Raw genomic sequence first — 24907 nt, forward strand, 5'->3', positions numbered from 1 at the left:
TCTTTTATGCAAAAACGAATAAAATATTTATTAAAAAAAAAAAACATATCTGTAGGCAGAACAACTCCCTCTGCTCAGTCTTCTTGGCCTTCGGCCAACTTCTTAATTGCTTTGTGAGAAGCTGCATCAAATAGCACGTAGGCAAAAAAATCCCAACATAACACAAGTGGGTTAGATCAATGGTTTTACTAAAGGGTTGGGTGCATTTATTAACAGGGATCCACTGACACCCTTAGTGCAACCTGTGATGCAAAAAGCCTGGCTATTCCCTCGAATGGATTTTGCTTGGCTAAATCATGGAATCCCTCCATTTCCAATGCAAGTTTTCTCCTTGGTCAACAACTCTGAAGTTTACAGTTAAAATGGCCTGAACAGTTCAGACCAGGCTGATCCTTGTTTTAAGAAGGTGGAGGAAGAACATTCACAGAAGAAGAAGAAAAGTAATTTACGCTTCAAGGTTTATTGTGGGACTATTGTAATCCCAGATGTTTTAAGGGGGCACTGTTGAGTTCTGTGAATATACATGAGGTTCAACATAGAGAGCCGTTTTGAATTTAAAAACAGATATTCTGATCCCGCAAGGAGCCTTACCAAGAGAGGCCAAGATCCCACGATTCTCCTCCATGACCTCCTTATGCAGAGCTCTCTGGTCAGGATCCAGCAACTCCCACTCCTCGTCCGTGAAACAAACAGCAATATCTTCAAAGCACACTGAACCCTAAAATAAAAAGGGAAATGTCCTCCTCTGAAACAACACTGTTGTTCACCACCACTCCTTGAGCTAGGACATTGTTCCACCCCTTGGCTTCTGTCCCCAGAAGGCAGCTTCCCCTGACCTGATCTGGTTCCACAGCCGCTGCTTCCATTCTGTCCCCATTCAGAGATGGATGCAGAGGTCTTGCCATCATCGTTCTGTCACCTGCCAGAGAAAAAAAAGTTGGATGCCCAGAGTGCAGTGCATCTGCAACAACAGATGGGACTTTGAGAACGCTTTGCCTGCTGAGTGCATTTGGATGTTTGGGCGAATTTCAGATGTTAGTTGTGAGAAAAAATATATCTGCCCTACTCTTGGGCTCTTGGTCCCAACTATCTCCCCCAACAAAAGATGAAAGCACCCCACAGATGATTTAGAAAACCAACAGAATGGGACCAAATGGAGAAAAACCACCTTCCACCTTACCCAATAGTCTCTCTTTGGTGTCCAACGGAGGCCTCTCTGTCTCACAGGAATCTGTGTTCTTTTCTTCAAAGAGATCCTTTTCCTGAAAGCGCAACAAGGATTGAAAACCGTGAATGAATGGTGAGAAATATTAACAGAGAATGACAAAGCCAAAATTATTAAGGGTGTTAGATCTCATTGCATGGATGTCTTCCCAGAAAAAGAATGGGCCATGAGGAGAGCATTTTTGGATGTTCTCCATCCCGTTTGGAGCCCCTTGGAAGTATCTTGAGGAAAGTCTCTCTCACCTGCTTTCTCTCTTCCTGCTTTCTCTCCTCTGCCTGACTCAGGAGGAATCCTTTAGCCAGGGCCACCGCCTGGGAACTGGTCTCTGCTCGACAGTCCTTCACCCAGCTCTCCATCTCCGGTGGAAGGACAACTAGGAACTGCTCCAGAGTCACCAGGTCCAGCATCTCAGCTTTTGTGTTCCTTTCTGGCTTCAGCTACTGATAGTCAAAGTGGTAGTCGGCTGCAAATCTCTTGGGGTCCTTTGGCCTCCTGGCAGCAGAACTGCCTGAACTGCTGGCTCTGCACCTCTGAGTTTTCTGCCAAGTTATGTCTGTGCTAATGAGAGGAGCTAGCAAATCCTAAACAGCAAATACATTGGTCTGTTATAATGCTGATACACAATAAGGAGAAGAAATGGTTCCCTGAGCAAGTGTGTATGAGTCTTGCTAAGAACCAGGATAGGACTGTACCACAGCCCAGACTCTGCCCAGGAAGGTACCATGCCAAATCTTCAGACAATTGAATGCAGGAGAAGGGCGTTACTGGGGTGGGACCCCTGCAGCCCTGGGACCCCCCCCCCCCACTTCACCCTCTGGGGGGAGGAAGAAGAGACTCACCAGATTCCTGTGCAATGCAGCATTTGCAATAGAGCAGGGGTGTCCAAACGTTTTTCAAAGAGGGCTAAATTTGATGAAGTGAACATGTGTGAGGGCTGACCATTTTGCCTGACGTTCTTTGAACCATCAAAATTAAATGCAAATTAAATGCAAATTAACTATTTTATGCAAAGTTTATTGCAAACAACATGCTTTTCATTTCATCACATGGATGACAAATCTAAACAGGTGTTAAATCACTCTGCCTTTCATATCTGAAGGTCCGATTAAAAAAAATCCAGGAAGCTGAAATATATGTCAGGAACATTGTAAAGTACATTACATATTATTGCTAAGAAAGGTTGTCGGTCAACTTTTTAGTTTAAAAATACATAGCACCAAGGATACATGTTGTGTCCAAATGTATTTATATGTATTTATATCTGATTTAAACCAACTGACATTAACCGAGATTTTACAATGTATTCATCTCAATTGAGGGGGGGAAACTTGCCTGCACTAATGTGAAGGGTGAAATTGAGATCTGGACTGCAGCACATAGGCTAGATCTGGTTCAAAGGCAGTGATTTTGATTCGCAAAATGTCACACAGGTGAGTCACTCAGTCTTGTCTTCGCACAGTTCTTCTTAAAGTTCATAGCAGAGCATGAAAAGCTCAGCATTTTCTGCATGGATAGGGCTGTACCTAATACTTCCCTGACAGAACAACGAAACCAGATGTTATCTGTGATAGAACATCCAAAGGTACCGTGTGCTGGCACCTATTGCACCAAACAGCTGCGGCCCCCAAATTACATATAAGGAAATAGCTCTTGAACTCACAAGTTTGCAAGCAATGCAAATGTAGGCTTTCATAAATCCATGGGACTTCATGGTCCGGAAGATGGGGTTATGAAACAAAGACCGTTATCCCAGCATTATCCATCCACCCATCATTCCGTTTTTGTCCCACCTGTCTCCAAGGAGCTCAAGGCAATCTACGTGGTTCTTCTCCTCTGCCCTCACTTTAACTCTCACAACAGCCCTGTGAGGTGGGTTAGGCTGGGGGAAAGTGGCTTCCCCCTGAACCACAGCAGTGAGTTTTAAGTAAGAGCGGCAATTTGAAGCTGATTCTCCCCCAGGCCTCTAACCACTACATCACAATGGCTTTCAAACTTCTGAAAGGAAGGAAGATATGAGTAGATGTGTGTATGTGTGTGAATACACACACACACACGGGGCAGGAAAGAAGAGTTGAATGCTGTAAATATGCACACGACTGGGTGTTTCACAGCATGAAAACACAATATAAAAACACATGACACATAATGAAAACAGAAATAAAAACAAGAGCGACTCAATCATCCCACCCCCTTCCGCCACACATTTTAAAAGCACCCAGCGCAGCTCCAGACTGGAAAGGGGGGGGGGGGCTGGGACAAGCCAAGAAACTCACCACCAGATGTAAGTAGAGGGCTGTGGAATTCAGTTTAAACAGCATCTGGTGAATAGAAAGATGCTTTGTTAAGCACTCCTAAGTTTTTAGAAGAATGTGAAGAGAAGCAAAAGCCTCCCCAAAGTGCTCAGAAGACCCTCACCAAGCTCAGCCCTGGGAGAGGGAGGAGAGCTTTGGCTGCTCACGATCCTTTCAAGCAAGAAGACACGGCCCCGGAGTTGCCTCCTGCTGCCCCCCTCCTGGCCGCCCCTTCCCAACCGAGAGACCCTCAGGGGAGGAACGCACAAACTTCACGAGCGAGGGCTCTTTTCCCGCCCCTTCCAGCCGCCTTTCCTCTCGCTCTGCGCTCCTCCTCTCCACGCAGGACTTGCCCCGCAAGAGAGCGGCCAGGGCTCCAGTCAGACCTCTTGCGACGCCCGCCTGCTGAGAAACCGGAGCAGGGAGGCTCTCTCCCTAACGGGACGCAGTAAAAGTCAATCTCTTTGCCTGCCTTCAACTCTCCCCCCCCCCCGAGTCCTTATTAAGAGAGCCATGCAGGGGCGTAGGAAGGGGGGGGCAGGCCACCCCTGGCGCCATCATGGGGGGGGGGGACAAATTATCAAGGAAAAATTACCGCCCTACTAGGGCGGTTCATGAAAAACTTTTTTTTTGAAAATGCCTGCTCCAAAGGTCTTATCTTACTACTCTAGAGATTATATGGCTATATATGAAATTCCATGCCTATCAGTTCAGATCTTGACCCTCCTCCACGAAAAGAGCTGTTTAATTGGCCGTTTCCCCATGTTGTGAAGGCTGAGATTTCACCTCAGTGGAGCAGGGTCAAGCTATTAACTGACAGGCACGAAATTTCAGATATAGCTACATAATCCCTCGTTTAGTAACACCTTTGGAGCAGGCATTTTCACACAAGAGTTTTTTATGACCCATCCCACTGCCCCCCCCCCTCCGCTGGGCTTCCCGGGTCCTGGAAAGTCGGCCTGTGTGAAGAAAATGAGACTAGGCCGAGGAGTAGATCAGGCCTGGCCTTGCCTTCACCCCGCCCCCTGCCCGCAGCTGATTGGCCACCTGGGTTGGGGGCGGGGCGAAGGCAAGGCAAGGCTGACACTAATTCGCCGAGTCTCCTTTCCTTCACCTAGGCCGACTTTCCGGGCTGCTGAGGAGGCCTGACAAGGCCGCTGCCTGTCCTGGGCGCCCCCTTTGGGCCCCAACCCTCCTCCGAAAAGGCCTCTGCTGCCCCTGAAGGTGGGGTGTGTGGGGCAGGGGCAGCGCTGCCGCCCGGTTTGGTCCACGCGTGGCTCCAGGAGGAGCAGCTCAGCGTCGCCCTGGCCCCCCTTTGCCCCCAGCCTCCCCTGCGTGAAGGGAGGACCCCCCCCCCAAAAAAACACTTGTGTAATTAAAAGAAGATGGGAAAAAATCAGCAAAGCTATTCTGTGGCTAATTGACAAATTCCTTTAAACAGGGTCTATTAATGAAGTTCACACTTTTGACAACCAGTCTGATGCTTTTGCAGAAAAATATTACTTTTTTAATAATATTTTTTTATTATTTTTAGCATACAATTTTTTTTAAGACATACCACACAAATCATTATACATATGTCCTTCTTTGGACTTCCCTCAGCATCTCTGATCGCCTTCCGTCTTGATTATTTCTCCTGCAATTCTTAACTTAATATTGCCTTTACCTTTTCTAACAAATCATTTCTCCCTTTCCATTTTTACAATATTTCTTAAATTACTCTTCACAGGACCTTTTGTAGTCCTACTCTGGTTTCTCTGCAGAAAAATATTCCTAGACCCAAAACTTTTATTTATTTTTAAGCCCTTTCAGTCTCCCATCTCACGGCTAAGTACAGCAAACTCTACATTCCCATCTCTCTCCCCAAGGCTGGATTATTTACTTCTGTGTCCTTGTGTAACGGTGTCTCCCTTGTATCTATCAGGGACTACAGTGGTACCTCGGGTTACATACGCTTCAGGTTACAGACGCCGCTAACCCAGAAATAGTACCTCAGGTTAAGAACTTTGCTTCAGGATGAGAACAGAAATCGTGTGGCAGCGGCACAGTGGCAGCAGGGGGAGGCCCCATTAGCTAAAGGGATGCTTCAGGTTAAGAACAGTTTCAGGTTAAGAATGGACCTCCGGAACGAATTAAGTACTTAATCCGAGGTACCACTGTATTCTCTTGCCTTTCCTTTGATATCTATGCTACTTTACAGTGGTGCCTCGCAAGACGAAATTAATTCATTCTGGGAGTCTCTTCGTCTAGCGGTTTTTTTGACTTGCGAAGCAACCCTATTAACGGATTAGCGCTATTAGCGGTTTAGCGGCTATTAAAGGCTTAAGGGATTAGCTGCTAAAAGGCTATTAGCGGTTTAGCGGCTTAGAAAAAGGGGGTGGGGAGCGGAAAAAAATCTCAAGACTCGCAATACATTTTCGTCTTGCGAAGCAAGCCCATAGGGAAATTCGTCCTGCGAAGCGCACTGAAAAACGGAAAACCCTTTCGTCTAGCGGGTTTTCCATCTTGCGAGGCATTCGTCTTGCGGGGCACCACTGTACTTCTGCCATTTTAATTTTAGAGAAAGTGTTTTAATTTAAAAAGGATCTGTACTATAGAATAACAGTGGTAACAATACATTGAAGACAAGTAAATATTTTGGGATGGTGGTCCCAGAGCCCTAGAGCCACGATCCCAAAGAGGATAAAATGGGCGGACTTTGGTACTCTTGTGTCCTGTCCTCTCGCAATGTCTTTTTCTCTATCTGAGCTGGCTCCCTGCCTGTTACGTTACATGTGGGGAAACCCCTGTGGGGTTCCTCTCTGTGTAACGTCTTCAAGCTGTTCCTGCGCACAGCTGACAAATCTGCCCCATTGTCAAAATTTATCTTTACCCCACCTCCAGCTGTGTGTCCTGGCTGAGGGGGAAAACAGAAGACTGATGGCCATCGGTCAGGGATGGTCTAGTTGAGATTCCTGCATTGCCCCAGGGGGTTGGCTAGATGACCCTCAGGGGTCCCTTCCAACTCTACAATTCTCTGGTGCAGGCTTGTGCAGAGGTTCAGGTACAAGTTGGATGCAAGGGGTGCATAGGATTGCAGCCCATCTTACGCACCGTCGGCTCGGGAATAAGTCCCACTGATCAAGATGGGACTAGATTGCTGCAGTGCAGTCCTGTTTTTTAAATAAACGTTTTCCTTTTCAGATAATACAGAGCATGGTGAAATCACAATAAATAAAACCTCCCCTTCAGTAGTTTCAAGCACTGCTACAGGTTCCGCATAATATCTGTACTGCATTGTTTACTGCGACAGCGCCTGCACTTTGGAAGTCCCCGCCTATTGCAACAAAGCACGTGCCTTTGCTAGACTCTTTCCGGGCACTTGCGAAAAGCATTCTTCTTTAAGGCAAGCACACGTAGATGCTTAGGAAGTTGAAGTAAATTTAATCTGTTTTAATATTTTAGCTTTTGTATGTTTTAAAGTAGGATTGTTGATTTTTCTTGATTTTACTGCTGTGGTTTTTTTGTTTGTTTTTTGTTTTGGTAAACCACTTTGCAGGTTTTTAAAAATAAATGTTATTAAATAAACAATAAATATAAATAAAATAACACGATCCATCCTGTAGATTTAAGTATCTGTCCATAGTTGCCTACTTGTTACCAGAGGCCCAGAATCGACATTCCTTTGTAAGAAAATATGAAATAACGCAAAACCATTTTTGCAGGCAAAAACTAAAATGAAAAAAAAAAAAATCAATTGGGGGGGGTGGCAAGAAATTTTCCGCACCGGGTACCACCTGGCCTTCTTCGCCTCTGGAGCCACGTGCTTTTAGCTCAGCCTTAAGCGGGCTTACTCGGGAGTAAGTGACCTGGCACGCCTGGCGACTTGGCAGGGAGTGCAGGATGACCCGGGCAGCCCCCTCCCACCAGCCAAGCGACCAATCGCAGCAAAAGCAGCACCGCCCAAGGGAAGCAACCGACCAATCGCAGCCCGCCTCTAAACTTCCTCGGCGGAGCGTTCCTCCAGGGAAAAGTAAGCAGAGCAGGCGCTTGGCGGGGGGGGGGGGTGTTGGCTTTGCAACGGATGGATTTTCCAAATGGCACGTGGGGCTGTTTTAAACCTCCCCGCAGGAGCCACCCTCCTCCCCTGCAGCCCTGGGACCCCCCCTCTCCCCACTGCACCCTGGGGGGGGGAGAGGAGACTCACCAGATCCCAAGAGAGGATTGCCCTTCCCAAAGGAGGAAGCAGCGTCTTTATACAAATGCAGAATACACAGTTCTGTAGTTGCAAACCTCGCGCAACCTCGTCCCTCCCTGGCAGGCCCCCTGCTCCCAGAGGCTCCCCCCCCCATATGAGCCACCCTCCCCTGCTTCATCCCTGGGACCCCCCCCCCCCCCTTCTCCCCACTGCAACCTCTGGGGTGTGAGAGAGGAGACTCACCAGATCCCCGTGGAAGAGAACAATGCAGCATTTGCAATAGCAGAAATCAACCCTGCCCCCGCTTGCAGGAAGGGGAAGGCGGGGTTTTTCCTCTGGAGGACCTACCCCCCTTACTTCCTGTCCTCTCTAGGAATGCAGCTCAGTTCCCTTTAACCCTTGCAAAGCCGAGTCCACCCTGTTCAGTCCTCTCTGCCTTTTCTCTCCTGCATTGAACAATCCCAGAGATGCTCATTTTGAGGGGACGCTCTTGGTTGGTCTGTGATCTGCTCCCTCCCTTGGCCAGAAACTGGAGGAAGAGGTTGCAGGGAAAAGGGGTTTGCAGGAAGCAAGGAACTGTTGGTTAAAGCAGAGTTCCGTGCCCAGCGGAAGGATGAGGAGTACGTGCTGCATACTCTTGGTTGCTTTATTTACAGTTCAAAGCAGTTATATTACAGAAAGACATCTTGCCTCTGCCGGAGCAGAAAAGCATCCTCTCTCCTCGACAGCTTGGAGAGAAAAACACAGTGAAAAACAGGAAACCAGTGTACGTCACATCCAGTCTCCCTTTCCCGTGAGAAACTCCAACAGTACAGTACAGACTGTGGAATGTAAACACCTGTCTCGTGACAAGCCCTTTCGCTGCACAGTGAAGGAAAACAGAAATCAACATCCTCCCCCTTTCTGTGAACATCACTGGGCAGCGTGTTCGTACAATATCAGTACAAACCCAACTTCTGCACATAGGTACAGTGTTGATCCCTTGATACAATCTTGGATAATACATCAGCAGGAATTTTATTACCTGGCATATAGGACACCGTTACGAGTCCCTTCTGAATACATTCCCTAGCATGCTGCAATTTTAATTGCAAGTGCTTCGTGCTTTGCTTACAACCTTCAGACTTCAGCAAAGCCAAACATGCTTTGTTGTCCTGGTAAACCTGGATTGGACATTTGACAGGAATTTTCATATCTTTGCACAATTGTATCAACCATTCACAATCCTTAAGTGAATAAGACAGTGCATTCAGTTCAGCTTCACAAGTACTTAAGCTAACTGTTGTTTGCTTCTTGCATGACCAATCAAACAGACCCTGATTGTACATGTAGCAAACTCCAGACGTACTTTTCCTGTCTTCAGTGTCACTTCCAAAACTTGCATCTGCAAATATCTCAAGACCACCAGACTTCTGATTGTTAAATCTCAGTCTGTAATGCATAGTGCCTTTCAAATACCGCGCTATGCGTTTCAGAGCTTTCCAATCCTTGACACTAGGATTGTTGACTTGTCTGCTTAGCAAATTACAGCTAACAGCAATGTCTGGTCTTGAACATCTGGCAATGAAGTTTAGCTTGCCTAGCACACTTCTGTACAGTGTAGAGTCAGAAAATGCTTCTCCAGTGTCATCTACCTGATAACCTGTTGTCATCGGTGTGTCTACAGGGTTAGCATCCATCAGGTTTAGTTTGCTTAACACATCAGCAATTTTCCGTGACTGGTGTACTAGAATGTTACCATCTTGATCTCTCTCTATTTCCAGAGATAGGTAGTTGTTTACCTCACCAAGATCTTTCATGTCAAAGTGCTCTTTCAGTTGAGCTAGGGCGTTATTGTACATTGCGACATCTTTCCAAAAGAATAATAAATCATCAACATAAAACAAACAGTACAGTTTCTTTTGCCCCTCCTCTTTGACAAATACACATGGATCAGCTTTCCCTTGCTGAAAACCTAGAGAAAACAATACTTCAGTGAGTTTTGTGTGCCAACACCGTGCACTTTGTTTGAGACCATAAAGGGATTTCTTCAGAGCACAAACAAATCCCTGTTTTACCTGTACGCCATCAGGTGGAAGCATATAAAGTGATTCATCCAGAGATCCGTACAGAAAAGCTGTATTAATATCATGGTGACTAATGTGTAGATTTTCCTCTGCAGCTAGCTTGAGCATAAGCCTAATGCTTTCATACCTCACTGTGGGTGAGTAGGTCTCGTGATAGTCTTCACCTGGTACTTGTGCGAAACCTCTGGCTACCAATCTGGCTTTGTGTCTGACTATCTTGCCATTTTGATCAGTCTTCGCTTTGAAGACCCATTTGCTTCCAAGCAGTTTCATTCCTGGAACTACTGGAACTAGCTCCCATGTTTTGTTCCTTTCCAAGGAATCAAGCTCAGCCTTCATGGCATTTAACCATGGTTCAGCTTCCTTTGAATCCAAACCCTGGATTTCTTGGAAACTTGAAGGTTCAAATACCTTCTTGGAGCTTTTAACAGCTGTTACTGCTATCGTAGCAAATTCATCAGCAAATCTCTTTGGAGGTTTGCCTTTTGTGGCTCTCTGTGACCTACGAATTAGCCTTAAGTCTTCAACACTCTCCTCTTCCTTCTTAGGAGAAAAGCGACCTATTGTGAACAATGGTTCTTCCAATTCTTGATCAGAGCTTTCAGAGGGTCGCATAGAGGCTTTCGCACTCTTGAAATCCTCTGAATCACCCGATTCAGTTTCAGATTCAGACTCAGAACCTTCATCAGTGGGTGTGGGTTGTTGTGGTTGCTTCTGACTATCCTCAGTCTCATCACTGTCATCAGGATAACATTGGAAAATTCCCACATTCTCCCCCCACTTTGCATTGTATTCAACACTTCTCGTGAGCTTAATTGTCTTAGAGTCAGTCATCATTATTCTGTAAGACCCTTTCTGATAACCTAGAAAGATACCATGCAATCCACGCTTGTCTAACTTTGAATTTTGTGGTGAATGAACCCACATGTCAGAACCAAAAATTTTCATGTGTTTGATGTATGGCTTCTTGCCAAACATCTTCTCATAGGGGGTACAACCAATCGCTGAAGATAACCTGCGATTGTAACTGTAAACAAAACACGAGAGAGATTCGGCCCAATAACTCTCTGGAAGATTGGCATCATGCAGCAAGGTTTTTAACCCTTGAAGCAATGTCTGATTTGCCCGTTCCGCAAGTCCATTCTGCCATGGCGAGCGAGGACTAGACAAATCGTGTTGAATTCCTTTCTCAGTCAGAAAAGCTTCAAACTGCTGAGAAGTGAATTCTCCCCCGCGATCACTGAAAAGAGTCTTTATCTTCTTACCATGCACATTTTCCAACCAAGCACAGAATTCCTTGAACCTAGGAAAAGCCTCTGATTTCTGCTTGAGATTGTACACAAAAATATATCTAGAAAATGCGTCAATGAGAACCATGAAGTACCTATTTCCACCCAAAGAGGGCGCTAGTGGTCCAACCAAATCAGCATGAATAATCTGGTATGGTTCCGTAGCTTGCCTACTAGACACCTTACCTTTCGCAGCCATTTTCACCTTGTTTGCTGCGCATGCTTTGCACTTCATGTGGTACCTGCAGGGTCTAATAGTCATACCTTCAACCAAGGCAGGCATTTTAGATACTGCCTCAAAATGCAAATGACCAAATTTTCGATGAAAATCATGAATACATCCTGCATGCAAACTTTTGTTAGAACCTGCAATGCAACAAGTGTCATCCTGCACAACATCATCATAATACAAAACAAACAAACGATCAACATATTCAGCATGCAATTCATAGTCATTTTTCTTTGTGATGATGCACTTCTTGTTCTTGAAGGAAACGTCAATGTTCCGCTCATTCAGTTGTCCAACGCTGAGCAGATTATGTTTGGCGTCTGGCACGTAAAGGACATTCTGTATCGATAAGTCCAAACTGTGAAGAACAACAGTTCCGTAGCCTTTACTGGGAATAGTGTGGTCATCCGCCTGGTGAATCGCACCTTCCTGCGGTGTAAAAGACACAAAAAGTCTCTTATCGTTGCACATGTGGTGGGTCGCCGCCGAATCAACAACGAAGAAAGATCTAGACGTCTTCTGGACCTCTGCAACCTTTGGAGTGAAGCGTGAAACCATAGCCTTGTGCTGCGTTGTCCTAGACACCGGACCTTTGCCTTTGCCTCGGCCTTTTCCACGCGATGAGCTTTCGCTGCGCTGCTCTGTCTTGGCCCTGGGATATCTGCATTCCCTCTTCATATGGCCTAGACGTCCACACGAGTAGCATTTCACTGCCTTCAAAGCTTTGGCGCCATCTGGTGGTTCCACTGCACTATGGGATGACGTCTGTGAAGACTCCCCCTTGCCCATGCAGCTAGCACCCCGGCGATCTGCTTCATTTAACACCACGGCAGTAACAAAGTCCACTGTTAGCTGAGCTGTTGGCTGCACAGCAATCTGGGTTGCAACAGACTCCCAACCTGAACCCAAAGATTGTAGTATCATGAAAGAATACACAGCCTCTGGAAAGTTGAGTCCTCTCTGTTGCAGCTCATGTCTCAGATTTTGCATCTCCATCAGATGTAAACGCACATCTCCACCTTCAGCAAGAGCCATATTATGCAGCTTGTTAAAGTAAAACATAGTAGATCCAGCTTCTGTCCTTAAGTGAGCCTCTCTCAAAGAATCCCAAACTTCTCTGGCTGAGGTCTTATCACGCAATAGACAGAGCTCTTCTGGGGATACTATCAATGTAAGTGTTCCCCGTGCTTTGGAATCCTTAACTTTCCATGCATCTGTAACTGGAGCTGGGGGGGTTTCTGTAATGACCTCAAACAAACCCTCTTTCCGCAGAATTGCCTCTGCATACAAAACCCAGTCGGCATAATTTTTCTTGTTGAGCTTAGGAATCCCACAAGCATCCTGAAGGGCCATCATGACTCTGGCATTAGCCTTCAGCGTCATAAATGCTGCTTTAAATCTTGCTGCGTCACTGCTGCACCTGCTTTATTCCAAAAGCGCACTTAAAAGTTACTTTCGATTTCCCCAGCATAGTAACTTGAGCCTGGGAGCCATTTTCCTATTCCCGGCAAAACGGCTTTAAAAGTTCAAAGTCCAGCCATAAAGCCATTAACTAGAAGCTGGCAGGCTGCCCGGAGCAGTAGCAACATACCTCATCAATCATGTTTATGCGCAGAGCAGATTCCAATCCGATCTGTCCCTCTGCATTCCGATCCTTTGCCGGCACTCCGATTCGACTTCTGGAGCCCATAACCACGTGTTGGTTAAAGCAGAGTTCCGTGCCCAGCGGAAGGATGAGGAGTACGTGCTGCATACTCTTGGTTGCTTTATTTACAGTTCAAAGCAGTTATATTACAGAAAGACATCTTGCCTCTGCCGGAGCAGAAAAGCATCCTCTCTCCTCGACAGCTTGGAGAGAAAAACACAGTGAAAAACAGGAAACCAGTGTACGTCACATCCAGTCTCCCTTTCCCGTGAGAAACTCCAACAGTACAGTACAGACTGTGGAATGTAAACACCTGTCTCGTGACAAGCCCTTTCGCTGCACAGTGAAGGAAAACAGAAATCAACATCAACCTCATCCTAGAATCCAGGAATGGGAGCGATAGAAGGGGGCCCTAGGGTCATCTAGTCCAACCCCCTGCAGGGCAGGAATCTGCAAAAGCATCCCTGACAGATGCCTCTGCTCTGAAACTCCAAGGAAGAAGAGTTCCACCACCTTCAGAAAGATTTTCCAGCTGTTGAGTCAGAACCGTTTTCTTGCCACTTGAAGCCTGAAGTCCTACCCTGGGGAGCAGGAGAAAACAAGCTGTCTCTCATGTCTCCCATTCAGCTAGATCACAGCGGAGGGTGGAGTATGATGACACGCTGTTCCTGCCTCTCCTGGGAGGGAAGATGAAATGTCCCTGTTGATTTTTAGTTGCATTTAGGATACTTAAATTGTGGCAACCAAAACTGAACACAGTACAGTGGTACCTCGGGTCTAGTACTTAATTCGTTCCGGAGGTCCGTTCTTAACCTGAAACTGTTCTTAACCTGAAGAACCACTTTAGCTAATGGGGCCTCCTGCTGCTGCCGTGCTGCCGGAGCAAGATTTCTGTTCTCATCCTGAAGCAAAGTTCTTAACCTGAAGCATTATTTCTGGGTTAGCGGAGTGTGTAACCTGAAGTGTATGTAACCTGAAGCGTATGTAACCCGAGGTACCACTGCATTCCCGGTGTGGTCTGACCAAGGCAGACTAGAGTGGTTCTGTGACTCCCCTGAGATGCCTCCCACTTTTCTTTGTTGCTGAAATTGTCTGCGTTGGTGCCTTTCATATTTCTCCTTGGGGAAACGGCCATCCACCCTGGACTCTCTTCTCTTGGAGTATTTCTGACCGTGGGATCTCACCCCGTAGCTCCTTCAGCTTCTTGAAATTGGCCTTCTCAGAGTCTATAGCATGTGTCGGACTACACTCAGCTTTCCCTTCCCTCTGTATCGTGAAACTTAGGAGGACCCAGATCTTCCTCTTCCTGCCTCTGCATGCATTGCTCACTATTTATAAAAAAATATATAGCAGGAATTTCTATCCCTTTTGATCTGGCGGAGTTTTGATGAAGCCTCCAAAGGAACATCGGAAGCTGCCTGAACTCTAAGATCATCTTCTGAGGCCCTTCTTCATAGGCCGCCTCCTCGAGAAGTCCAGAGGGTGGCAACATGAGATCGGGGCCTTCTCTGCGGTGGCTCCCTGTCTATGGAATGGTCTCTCCAGGCAGGTTTGCCTGGAGCCTTCATTATACACCTGTAGTGTCAGGCGGATGTCAGCGACTCCCGGCTGGTTGCCCAGGAACGAATAAAGACAAAGGAATGTTTCTTATCATCCTCTTTTTATTCATTTTTTACAGAGAGAGGCTATAGATCCCAGCCTTTTGGGTAATGACATTGTCCCGAGTGAGACTGTCTTGGAGCTCTTTGCTCTCCTACTTTCAAGGCTCGCCAAGTTCTGGGAGATGGAGGGTCTGGAATGCTTTCTAAATACATTTTGTCAGTCAGGTGTCACCCCCCCCGCTGCTGCTTCCTCCCCCTCCTCCTCTCCCATTATTTCCCAACTTTCCCCCTCATCTGCCTCTGACTATGACCTCCCTCAAACCCCTGTGGTAAATCTAAACTGTCTTCTTCCTCCTCCTCCTCCCTGGAAGGGTCAGGCTGGGGAGGCGGTCTCCACCATTCCTTCTTTGCCCAGTCCCTGACATTTAGGCACCAGGAGAAAACATTCCTCTTGAACCAGACCTTTGGCTGATTGACATCCAGTGTCCTTCTGAAATGTGTTGGGGAGGTTTTTGACTTGTTTTTGCTTTTATTTTGATTGTGTATTTTGTGGTTTTATATTCTGATTTTATTCTGTGAACGGCCCTGAGGCCTTTGCGTATAGTGTGGTATATAAATTTACAGTAATAATAATAATAATGCTATTAGCAGTCGTGGAGATTTGACCTCCTACTTGGTCACCTCCAACTCCACACTTAAAGGATTCTCAGATTCTCCCCTATATGAGTTCTTTGATGGGAAGTAAGATTTTGCTTCCAGCTGAAGCTCTTTCCACATTCCACACAATGATATGGTTTCTCCCCTGTATGAATTCTTTGATGGGAAGCGAGATTGCCCTTCTGACTGAAGGTCTTTCCACAATCCAAGCATTGATATGGCTTCTCCTCTGTATGAATTAAGTGATGGGAAGTGAGAGAGGAGCTTGTACTGAAGCTTTTTCCACACTCCACACACTGATATGGTTTCACCCCCATATGAACTCTTTGATGGGAAGTGAGAGAGCTCCTGTGACTAAAGCTCTTTCCACATGCCAAACACTGATGGGTTTTTTCCCCTGTATGAATTTTCTGATGGGAAGTGAGAGAAGAGCTTGTATTGAAGCTTTTTCCACATTCCACACACTGATAGGGTTTCTCCCCTGTATGAATTCTTTGATGGGATGTGAGAGTGTCCTTCTTATTGAAGCTCTTCCCACATTCCACACACTGATAAGGTTTCTCTCCTGTATGGATTCTTCGATGTGAAGTGAAAGAGGAGCTCTTACTGAAGCTCTTCCCACATTCCAAGCAGTGATAGGGTTCCTCCCCTGTATGAATTATTTGGTGGATAGTGAGAGTGTTCTTCCAGGTGAAACTCTTTCCACATTCCATGCACTGATATGGTTTCTCCCCACTGTGAATTCTCTGATGGGAAGTGAGATAGGAGCTGGTACTGAAGCTCTTTCCACATTCCACACACTGATATGGTTTCTCCCCACTGTGAATTCTCTGATGTAAACGTAAATCTGTGTTTCTAGCAAAGCCCTTCCTGCATTCTCCACACTGATAGGGTTTCTCCCCTGTATGAGTTATTTGATGGGAAGTGAGAGAGGATCTGCGAATGAAGCTCTTTCCACATTCCACACACTGAAAGGGTTTCTCCCCTGTATGAATTCTTTGATGGGAAGTGAGATTGTGGCTGTGACTGAAGCTCTTTCCACATTCCACGCACTGATAGGGTTTCTCCCCTGTATGAGTTATTTGATGGGAAGTGAGAGAGGATCTGCGAATGAAGCTCTTTCCACACTCTTCACATTTAAATTGTTTCTCCCCACTGTGAATTTTCTGGTGTGAATGTAGATCTGTGCTTCTACTAAAGGCCTGGATGCATTTTCCACACTGATATGGTTTCTCCCCTGTATGAGTTCCTTCATGGGAAGTGAGCTGGGAGCTCTGACTGCAGCTCTCTCCACACTCCAAATTTTTATGTGGCTTCTCCTTTCTGGGGATTTTGTTGTGGTCACCCTTGTTCTTGATTTCCAATTCATCACAATCTGTAATGGAGACAAAAAGGGATTGGAGCCTCAGAAAGAAATAGAGCGCCCAATTATGTAATGATGCTAATTAAAGCTTGCGATGGAAGAAGAACTGAAGGGAGTTGGATGTGAGGTCAACCTTTGTTGTATGCCATTATCTAACACGCTTATGGGAACGTGAAATTTGATAAGCCTGGCTCTTCTCTGGGATGGATTTTGTTTGGTCCAGTCATGGCATCCCCCCATCTCCAAAGTCAATCTTCTCTTTGGTCAACCAAAAAATTACAGGAGCAAAAACAAAACTTGACAGAAGCTACTTATCTTTCCTAATAACTCTGAAGCTGACATTTTACATGGCAATTTTACATGGCATTTTACCTGGTAAAGAAGCCGCAACTGGAGGAAGAACATTCATAGGAAAAAGAGTAATTTACTCTTCGATGTTTATTGGGGGGTGTTGTAATCTCATGTGTTGTAGGGGGAGATACTGAGCTATGTGAAAATATATTAGGTTTATCTCAGAGAGATAAGTTTTGAATTTCAATACAGATATTACGATCCCACAAGGAGCCTTACTAAGAGAGGCCATGATCCCAAGATTCTCCTCCATGACGTCCTTATGCAGAGCTCTCTGGTCAGGATCCAGCAACGCCCACTCCTCGTCCGTGAAACGAACAGCAACATCTTCAAAGCACACTGGGCCCTAAAAGAAAAAGGGAAATGTCCTCTTCTGAGACAGCAGAAATATGATCTGCTACAGAAATCTCAGTTGTGTATGGGTATTTATCCTTGTGCAAATAGGTGTTACTCCACATTGTGTTTTCCAAGTCATTCTGCCTACGCAAGCATTCCAGTTTCCCCGATGGAAGGATCCACTTTCTCCTCTCCTCGTGAGTTGTTCTGGGGAGGTTCCCTCCCAATGTCCTAGAGCCAAATTCAAGGGGTTCATGGGGGCATGGAGAGGGGGAGGAGTGGGGGGCAGGCCCCATTTTGCAGCAGATGGGGCTGGTTAGGTGAATCCTGGCCACTATTTGTTCTCGTCTGTCCACTGCTTAGAAGCCTATTTTAGCATTCAATGTTCAATTTAGAAATAAAATAATCCTAGTTTGGATGGCCATCTGTCTTCGATGATCTAGCTGAGACTCCTGCAATGTAGGAGTTTAGACTTGGTGACCCTTGGGGTCCCTTTCAACTCTAGGATTCCATGAAAACAGCAACTACAGATGAATCCTGCTGGCAACATTCAGAAGGCTGGTGTCACAGAGATATAAGGTCAGGAAATCCCACAGTTCACAGCTGGAGTTTACACTTTATTAGCAAGAACATGATATTCACAAGCTTGGCTGAGTTTCAGGCCCACTGTGAACAGCAGCTCATTCCATGAGCATCTTCCACAAAAGCAGTTGCAGAGAGTTAAGACCCCCGGCTCCCCACAACTTTCCAAGTCCCCTCCTCTCTTGGGTTTCTGGCAAGTGATCGAACAGTGCGCCAGTGTGATCCTGCCTTTGCTCCTCCATTGTCAGACATCTCCTGGCTCTGAGAGACAAGCAGGGAGGGTGGCTTCTGGCAGAAGGAGAGGGAGCCCCCGGTGGCTCCTCCTTCTCCTGACTCACCTCTGCCTCTCGACCTCCCTCCTCCCACTTGCCTCCTTCCTCTTCTGCCTCTGATTCTGGGCTGCATTCTGCCACAGAGTCTCCCAGCTCACTAAGCCCTGTTTCCCCTTCAGCTTCTGACACCTCCTCTTCCCAGGCTTCTCCCTCTTCTCCCACTGACCACTCATCCTTCCTCCACTTGCACTCCTTGGGTTCTAAGATTTCTTCCCTTCCTGGTTCCCTGGCTGCTTCCTCCCACCATTCCTCTGTGCCCAACCAGTCCATGACATTGCTCCATCCCTTGGCCTCTGTCCCCACAAGGCAGCTTCCCCTGACCTGATCTGGTTCCACAGCTGCTGCTTCCCTTCTGCCCCCATGAAAACGTGGATCAGGAGGTCTTGCCGGCATCCTTCTGTCACCTGCAAGAGAAAAAAGGTAACCAGGATGCCAGGAGTGCCTGATTCTCTCACAGGTGAAACAGGGCATCTCTAACTACAGATGGGCCTTTGAGAAAGCCTCACCTGCTGAGAGCATTTGGACATTTACGCCCATTTCATAAGTTAGTTGTGCAAAATTACATCTCCCTTCCTCTGGACCCTTGATCCCAACTGTCTGTTGGGTGATAATGCCGAGGCTGCTACCTCCCCCGCAATGCAGCGTTGCCCCGGATCCATCACTCTGGTTTGCCGTCACGCAAATGTGGCCCAACTCCAGGGACATGAGCACACGACTAGCAGAGTTCAAACAGAAGCTTAGCCGTGAGGAGGAACATCTAAGCCTAAACAAACCTAACAGAACAAAGAAAAACATGGCTTCCCTCTCTGTCTTTCTTCCTCGGAGAGAGAACTGCAAAAGCAATACAGAGCAGAAACAGTGTATCTCCCTTTCCGCTCACAAGACCCAATAATCAGTGCTGGAATATAAGTAGACATGTGACATGTAACAATCCCACACATCTGCAGCACGGGAGGAATGGAATTCTCAACACTGCCCCCCCCAAAAGAAACCAAGATGAAAAGAATCCACAGATTAGTTGAAAAACCAACAGAAAAATACTCCTTCCTCCTTACCCAGTGGCCTCTCTCCTGTATCCAACAAAGGCCTCTCTGCCTCACAGGAATCCAGGTCCATTTCCTCAAAACGATCCTTTTCCTGAAAGAGCAACAAGGATTCAAAAGAGAGAATGAATGGCAAAAAATACTAGAAAGAGAATGACAAAGACTTGAAGGGTGTGAGATCTCATTCCATGGATGCCTTCCCAGAAAACGGATGGGCCATCAGCAGATCATTATTGGATGTTCCCTGTCCTGTTTGGAGCCCCTTGGGAGTATCCAGAGGAAAGTCTCTCTCACCTGCTTTCTCTCCTCTGCCTGACTCAGGAGGAAACCTTCGGCCAGGGCCACCGCCTGGGAACTGGTCTCTGCTCCACAGTCCCTCACCCAGCTCTCCATCTCCGGTGGAAGGACAGCCAGGAACTGTTCCAAAATCACCAGGTCCAGCATCTCAGCTTTTGTATGCCTTTCTGGCTTCAGCCACAGATGGCAAAGGTGGTAGAGTCGGCTGCAAACCTCTCGGGGTCCTTTGGCCTCCTGGCAGCAGAATTGCCTCACTTGCTGGCTTTGCACCTCTGAGTGGAGGGTGTCCTCCTCACCCAGGATCTTCTGCACAGAGTTTTCCCAGAACCCCCCACTGCTCCCAGTTTGGATGGCATGGCCTCTTCCTGCTCTAGGGCCAGCTGAGTCTTTGTCATCCATCTGTGCTCTCAGGAAGCCTCTGAGAGATGCGAAGGAACCCCTTGATCTTCTGCCAAGTTCTGTCCGTCTTAATGAGAAGCTCTATCAAATCCTACAAAGCAAATAAATTGTTCTGTTACAGAATTTGTAGGTCAGGAGAAGAAACAGGATCCCTGAACAAGCATGGATGCTTCTTGCTAGGAACAAGGGCTGAACTGCACTACAGCCCAAACCATGAGCTATCGTCTGAAGAAGAAGAGGGAGAAGAAGAAGAGGAAGAAGAAAAAGAAAAAGAAGAAAGCAGCCTCTAGCTCTCCTAGAAGGAAGATTGCAATGCAGAATGTGGAGGCAACGGAAGGGATTTCTGGGAGATGAATCAGCCTGGTTTCTTCTGCCTTCCAGTCACTGAATGAAGTCAGACCTGACTGACAAGGGAGTCATTTGAATCTTGTGGAAAATGGATGCTTGGCTCTAGTGGGGGTCCTCACCCGGGGGTCCTCAGGAGTTGCTCCCCCCCACCCCCACTCCCCTGCTTCTGTCTTCTTTTTTGCACTTGGAATCTCTTCTGATCTCAGGACAGACTCCTGTGGTGGGGTCCCTTTTTCTGTGCTCTGAGGGCTAGGTATGCATCTGATTACCCCACTGAGGAAGAAGTGGATGCGGCCAAAGACATCACCCTTGAAATTTAGGTGAGAAATTTATTATTATTATTCTATTAGATAACTTAACACAGCCATTGATGCCAAGGTCCCTGGAGGCTCAGTGAGTAGCAGCGCCTATTTCCGGCTGCTTTGCCAGCAACAATCCCTTTGGGCCAGAGAGGATGTGGTCCTGGGATGCCAAGGTCCCTGGAGGCTCAGTGAGTAGCAGCGCCTATTTCCGGCTGCTTTGCCAGCAACAATCCCTTTGGGCCAGAGAGGATGTGGTCCTGGGATGCCAAGGTCCCTGGAGGCTCAGTGAGTAGCAGCGCCCATTTCCAGCAACAACCCCCTTTGGGACAGAGAGGATGTGGTCCTGGGATGCCCTGCTCTGGGTGCGAGGGGATTGCTGCAGTGGCCTCCGTGGGGAGCTGCCCTGGGAGACGACTGGGAAACTGGTCCCAAATGCAGCAGCCAGACTATGGGCTGCGATCCCTCTCTTTATCCCTTCCCTTTCTCTCCCACCTTTTCTTTTTTTGGGGGGGGGGGGCTAGTCCACCTCCTCGTCCAGCTTTCGAAAACCCCTTGCACACATTACCTCTGTTGTGCAATGACGATGAGCGATGTCACACAGAGTTAAAGTCCTAGGGATTCCTTTGTGTAAAGAAGGGAGATTTTTTCAGAAGGGGGGGGGGGCGGAGGCCAAATGAGTTTGGGATCCTCTGATCTGCAGGAAGGAGAGCGTGGCAGACCTGGCCCCTCCCTGGCAGGACCCTCTCCTCCCTGACTTGGGATCCCCCCCTGCAGGAGCAGATCAGGCCCCCCAGGCCCCCTCCCCAGCTGCAGCCCTGGGACCCCCACCAGATCCCAGAGAGAGAGGAGACTCACCAGATCCCAGGAGGGGGCAGCGATGCAGTCCTTGCAGGAGAGACACCGAAGCAACACCCCCCTTCCTTGCAGGAAAGGACTGGGGAGGGAGGGGCCTTGGAGCTGGAGGACCTGGCCCCCTCTTGCTTCCTGGCCTCTCTAGGAAGGCAGCTCAGTACTCTTTAACCCTTGCAAAGCCCAGCATGCCCAGATCTCCCCTCTGTGTTTTTCTCTCTGGCGTGCATTGCACACTTCCAGAGATGCTTTTGGGAGGATGCCTCCTGCTTTCCTTTCCTTCTGGAGTTTCCAGCTAGGCTAACATTGGGCCAAGACCAGATACATTGTATCCGCTTGGAATCGACACTTTCGCTCTTCTCTCAGCAGGGGGTCCCACGCTTCTCCTGCCAACGGAGCTGAGCTCCTTTTCTCGCAGTTGCAGTGCTCGCCTTCGCCTGTGCACGGCGCTGTTTTGCAATCGCTGATTGGCCAGCTGTCAAATGCTGATGACCCCGACTGGCCTCCCATTGAGAATTGAGGTCCCTCGCGGCGTCTGGCTCTGCTACAGCGCTAGGACTTCCTCTCTGGTGGGGTTTGTAATCGGGAAAGATCAGGAATAGGTGTTTGCCTGGGGCTCCGTGGTTCGCGTGTCCCCCCCCCCCCCTTGTGTCCATATCACACACACTCAAGCAATGAGCAGAAGAACAAGGCGTGTTTATAACTTCTCTAAAATGTTCCTCCAAGGCCTAGGGACACATTGCTCTCTACCAAGGCAACGCACAGAGTGTCCCTTTCCCATTTTGCATAGAGATCATTTACTGAACGTTTAAAGCAGTACTGTCAACGACTTAAATCATTAGCAGGACCGACATAAAAACGTGCAGTGAAATATTTTAAATAGGATTGCATTGGACAAAACACAATTATGTTTAGCTTGGATATGCAAAGGGAAGGATATAATATAAGCAACCACAGAAAGGGGAGGAGGCTGGTCGATTTCAATATTGGGTATATCAACTTTATTGAATAAAAAGATATTTTGATGCTGTAAAATCGGGAAATGGAATTTTTTTATTCTTTAAAAAACAATCCCATGGAGTGTCCTGTCACCAGCTGGCCTTGACTGTCTCCAGGCGACCGGCGCTGAGCTGTGGGTATGTCACATGGAGCTCCCACAGCGCCAACTGCGACACAGATCACTCCCTGGTGGCCAACAAGAACCACAGAAGGCCCATTGGAGAAAGCATGGAGCTCGGGCTGGAATCAACGCTTCCAGAACGGCCGTGCCTGAACGTTGTGAACTTTTCTCTGGTTCTGTTGAACAAGCTCTACTGAACTGCCCCATAGAAAGAGTTGAAACAAGGGGGGGGGGGCACATGAGAGAAGCCATCTAGGACACAGCCAATACCTTGTACCCCCGCGATTCTCTCACTACTCAGAGATCGGGGTGGCGTGTAACAAAATGTTGTTTCTTTTACTGTAAAAGCCATATTAAAACACGTTTTTCATATATACAGTAGGTGGATATTTGAGGTCTCCGAAGTATGTTTCTTTTACTGTTGATTTCCTCCCCCCTCTGTTTCATTTTCTAAAGATGTACAATAGTATTGTATGCATGTTCACATGGAAGTAAGAATCGCCATCTATGGGCTTTACCCTCTTGCAAGTCCGCTGAAAATTGCAGCCCTATAGCATTTCCACATGTGTCACGATGGGAGAAATAGTCTGCGACTTTTCTTTCTCTTACACACACACACACACACACACCACACCACAACACAACAACACAAACACATTAGAACAGATCCAGTCAATTCCTTCTGTGGTATGATTGTGGAAGCCAAATCAGTTTCTGAAATTCTTAACGAGAGTGTGGAAAGAGCTACAATGTGGAGAAACCTCATTGTGATGGTCTCTGGCGCTAGCAGCGGACAGGTGTTTTAATTTCACTCAAGCATCCCATTCCAACATCACCACTGCTTTTTTTTGCCCAAGCTGTGGGACAATCAATTGAAAAGTTTCAGCTCTCATGAACTCTTTTTAAAAATAATTTTATTTTCACTTACATTCAAATATAATCAATGTTATACATATATAGGATCGCCTGAATCCTTGGACCTCCCCCCCCATGGTTTCCATTGTAAATCTTTTTCCACTGCATCTTATAATATTTATCAAATTTTCGTTTAAATCCAATTTCAACCATAAAATTGTTATATTACAAGTGTTATGTCAATCCTGCTAACGTTTTAAAATTTTTACAGTGTTCTTCAAGTTCATTATAATTTTTTCCCATTCTTTGTTGAATTTCTTGTCTTCTTGATTTCTGTTTCTCCCAGTCAGTTTTGCCACTTTGTCAGCTCTCATGAACTCTTGACCAGGAGGCTAGCGGCTGCCAGAACCTCCGTTGCTCCAAAATAGAAAATCTTATTTATTTCAGTTATTCTATTTATATTCCACCTTTTTCTCCCCAAGGTCACCCCAGGGAGCTTCATGGCTGGGTGGGGATTCGAACCCTGGTCCCCCAGGTCACAGAGTCCAACACCCAAACCTCTACCCACCACTGAAATCCTTACATGATTTCCAGATTTCACTTTGGTATAGAAATACGTGGATTTCAGCATTAGCTGAAAAAATAACTTATAAACTACTTGCTGCCGAAGACTCACAGGACCTGTAAAAGTCCCATGATGTCTGGTGGGATTTTATCTTATATGCAACAAATGAAGACACACACAACTCCCTCTCTGAAGAACAATGCGAAATTTGGCTTTCCTAAAGGATTTAAGGACTTGGCCAACCTAATATTAAGTGTCTTTACGATATACGTACTGCACTGCTTTCTCGCACTTCTGTTATTTTTATTGTATTGATTGGTTTGGTTTACTTCAATAAAACACATTTTAACAACAACAACAACAACAACAACAACAACAACAACCCACACTTAGGGATGGGAGAACAATTGCATTCCATTTACAATTAAAAGCAAATGTGCCCAAACATACCTTGCTAAAATGATTTTTTAAAAGCAACATACCACTCAGAAAATGAAACTATAAAAATACCCGTCAGAACAGACCTAATCAAACCAACATAATACTGTCGCAAACCAGCAAAGCCTTAAAAATCTCGTGGCTCATTACAACTCTTGTTATCTGGAGTTGTCACTCATTATGTTTTGTTTGTTTAATATGCTGACATCCCAACTTTTCTTCCAGGTGGTGTCCATGGTTCTCCCCTTCCACATCTTATTCCCTCAACAACCCTGTGAGGCTGTGTGTGTGTGTGTGTGTGTGACACCTTGATGGGCTTCATGTCTTGGTGGGGATGTGAGCCCCGATTTCCCAAGGTCAATACTCTCACCATGGCCCCACACAGCCTCTCTGTTCTCACGACCCAGACCCTTTCCCTGGTTATATAAAAGTGGATGAGGAGAGTTCTCCAGTGGACCCCCACACATTCAGGGCTTACTCCATCAGAAATGGTGATTCTCACCATTCCCTCCAAGATACTCAGGGGTCTTCAGCGGTCCCAGCCTCT

The 24907-nt window shown here is 46.8% G+C and overlaps 1 protein-coding gene across 4 annotated transcripts in view; it reads right to left on the reverse strand.

Moving 5' to 3' along the window:
* Positions 1-24907, reverse strand: part of LOC310675579 (uncharacterized protein) — a 177929-nt gene that overhangs the window by 22854 nt on the left and 130168 nt on the right. The window contains exons 1-3 of one of the 4 annotated variants that reach the window (XM_083436470.1): positions 7937-7998; positions 837-919; positions 592-718 (exon numbers count right to left, since the gene is read on the reverse strand). In XM_083436470.1, coding sequence (XP_083292596.1) covers positions 592-718; positions 837-919; positions 7937-7967 — 241 coding nt within the window. In that variant the 5' untranslated portion in view covers positions 7968-7998. Of the gene's footprint in view, positions 1-591; positions 719-836; positions 920-7936; positions 7999-15204; positions 16556-17113; positions 17241-19481; positions 19975-21388; positions 21754-24907 lie in introns of those variants that run through there. The other 3 variants (XM_083436469.1, XM_083436468.1, XM_083436467.1) reach the window with 3 other exon arrangements.

Source organism: Podarcis tiliguerta (assembly GCF_965153285.1).
Source record: "Podarcis tiliguerta genome assembly, chromosome: 4".
NCBI lineage: Eukaryota > Metazoa > Chordata > Lepidosauria > Squamata > Lacertidae > Podarcis > Podarcis tiliguerta.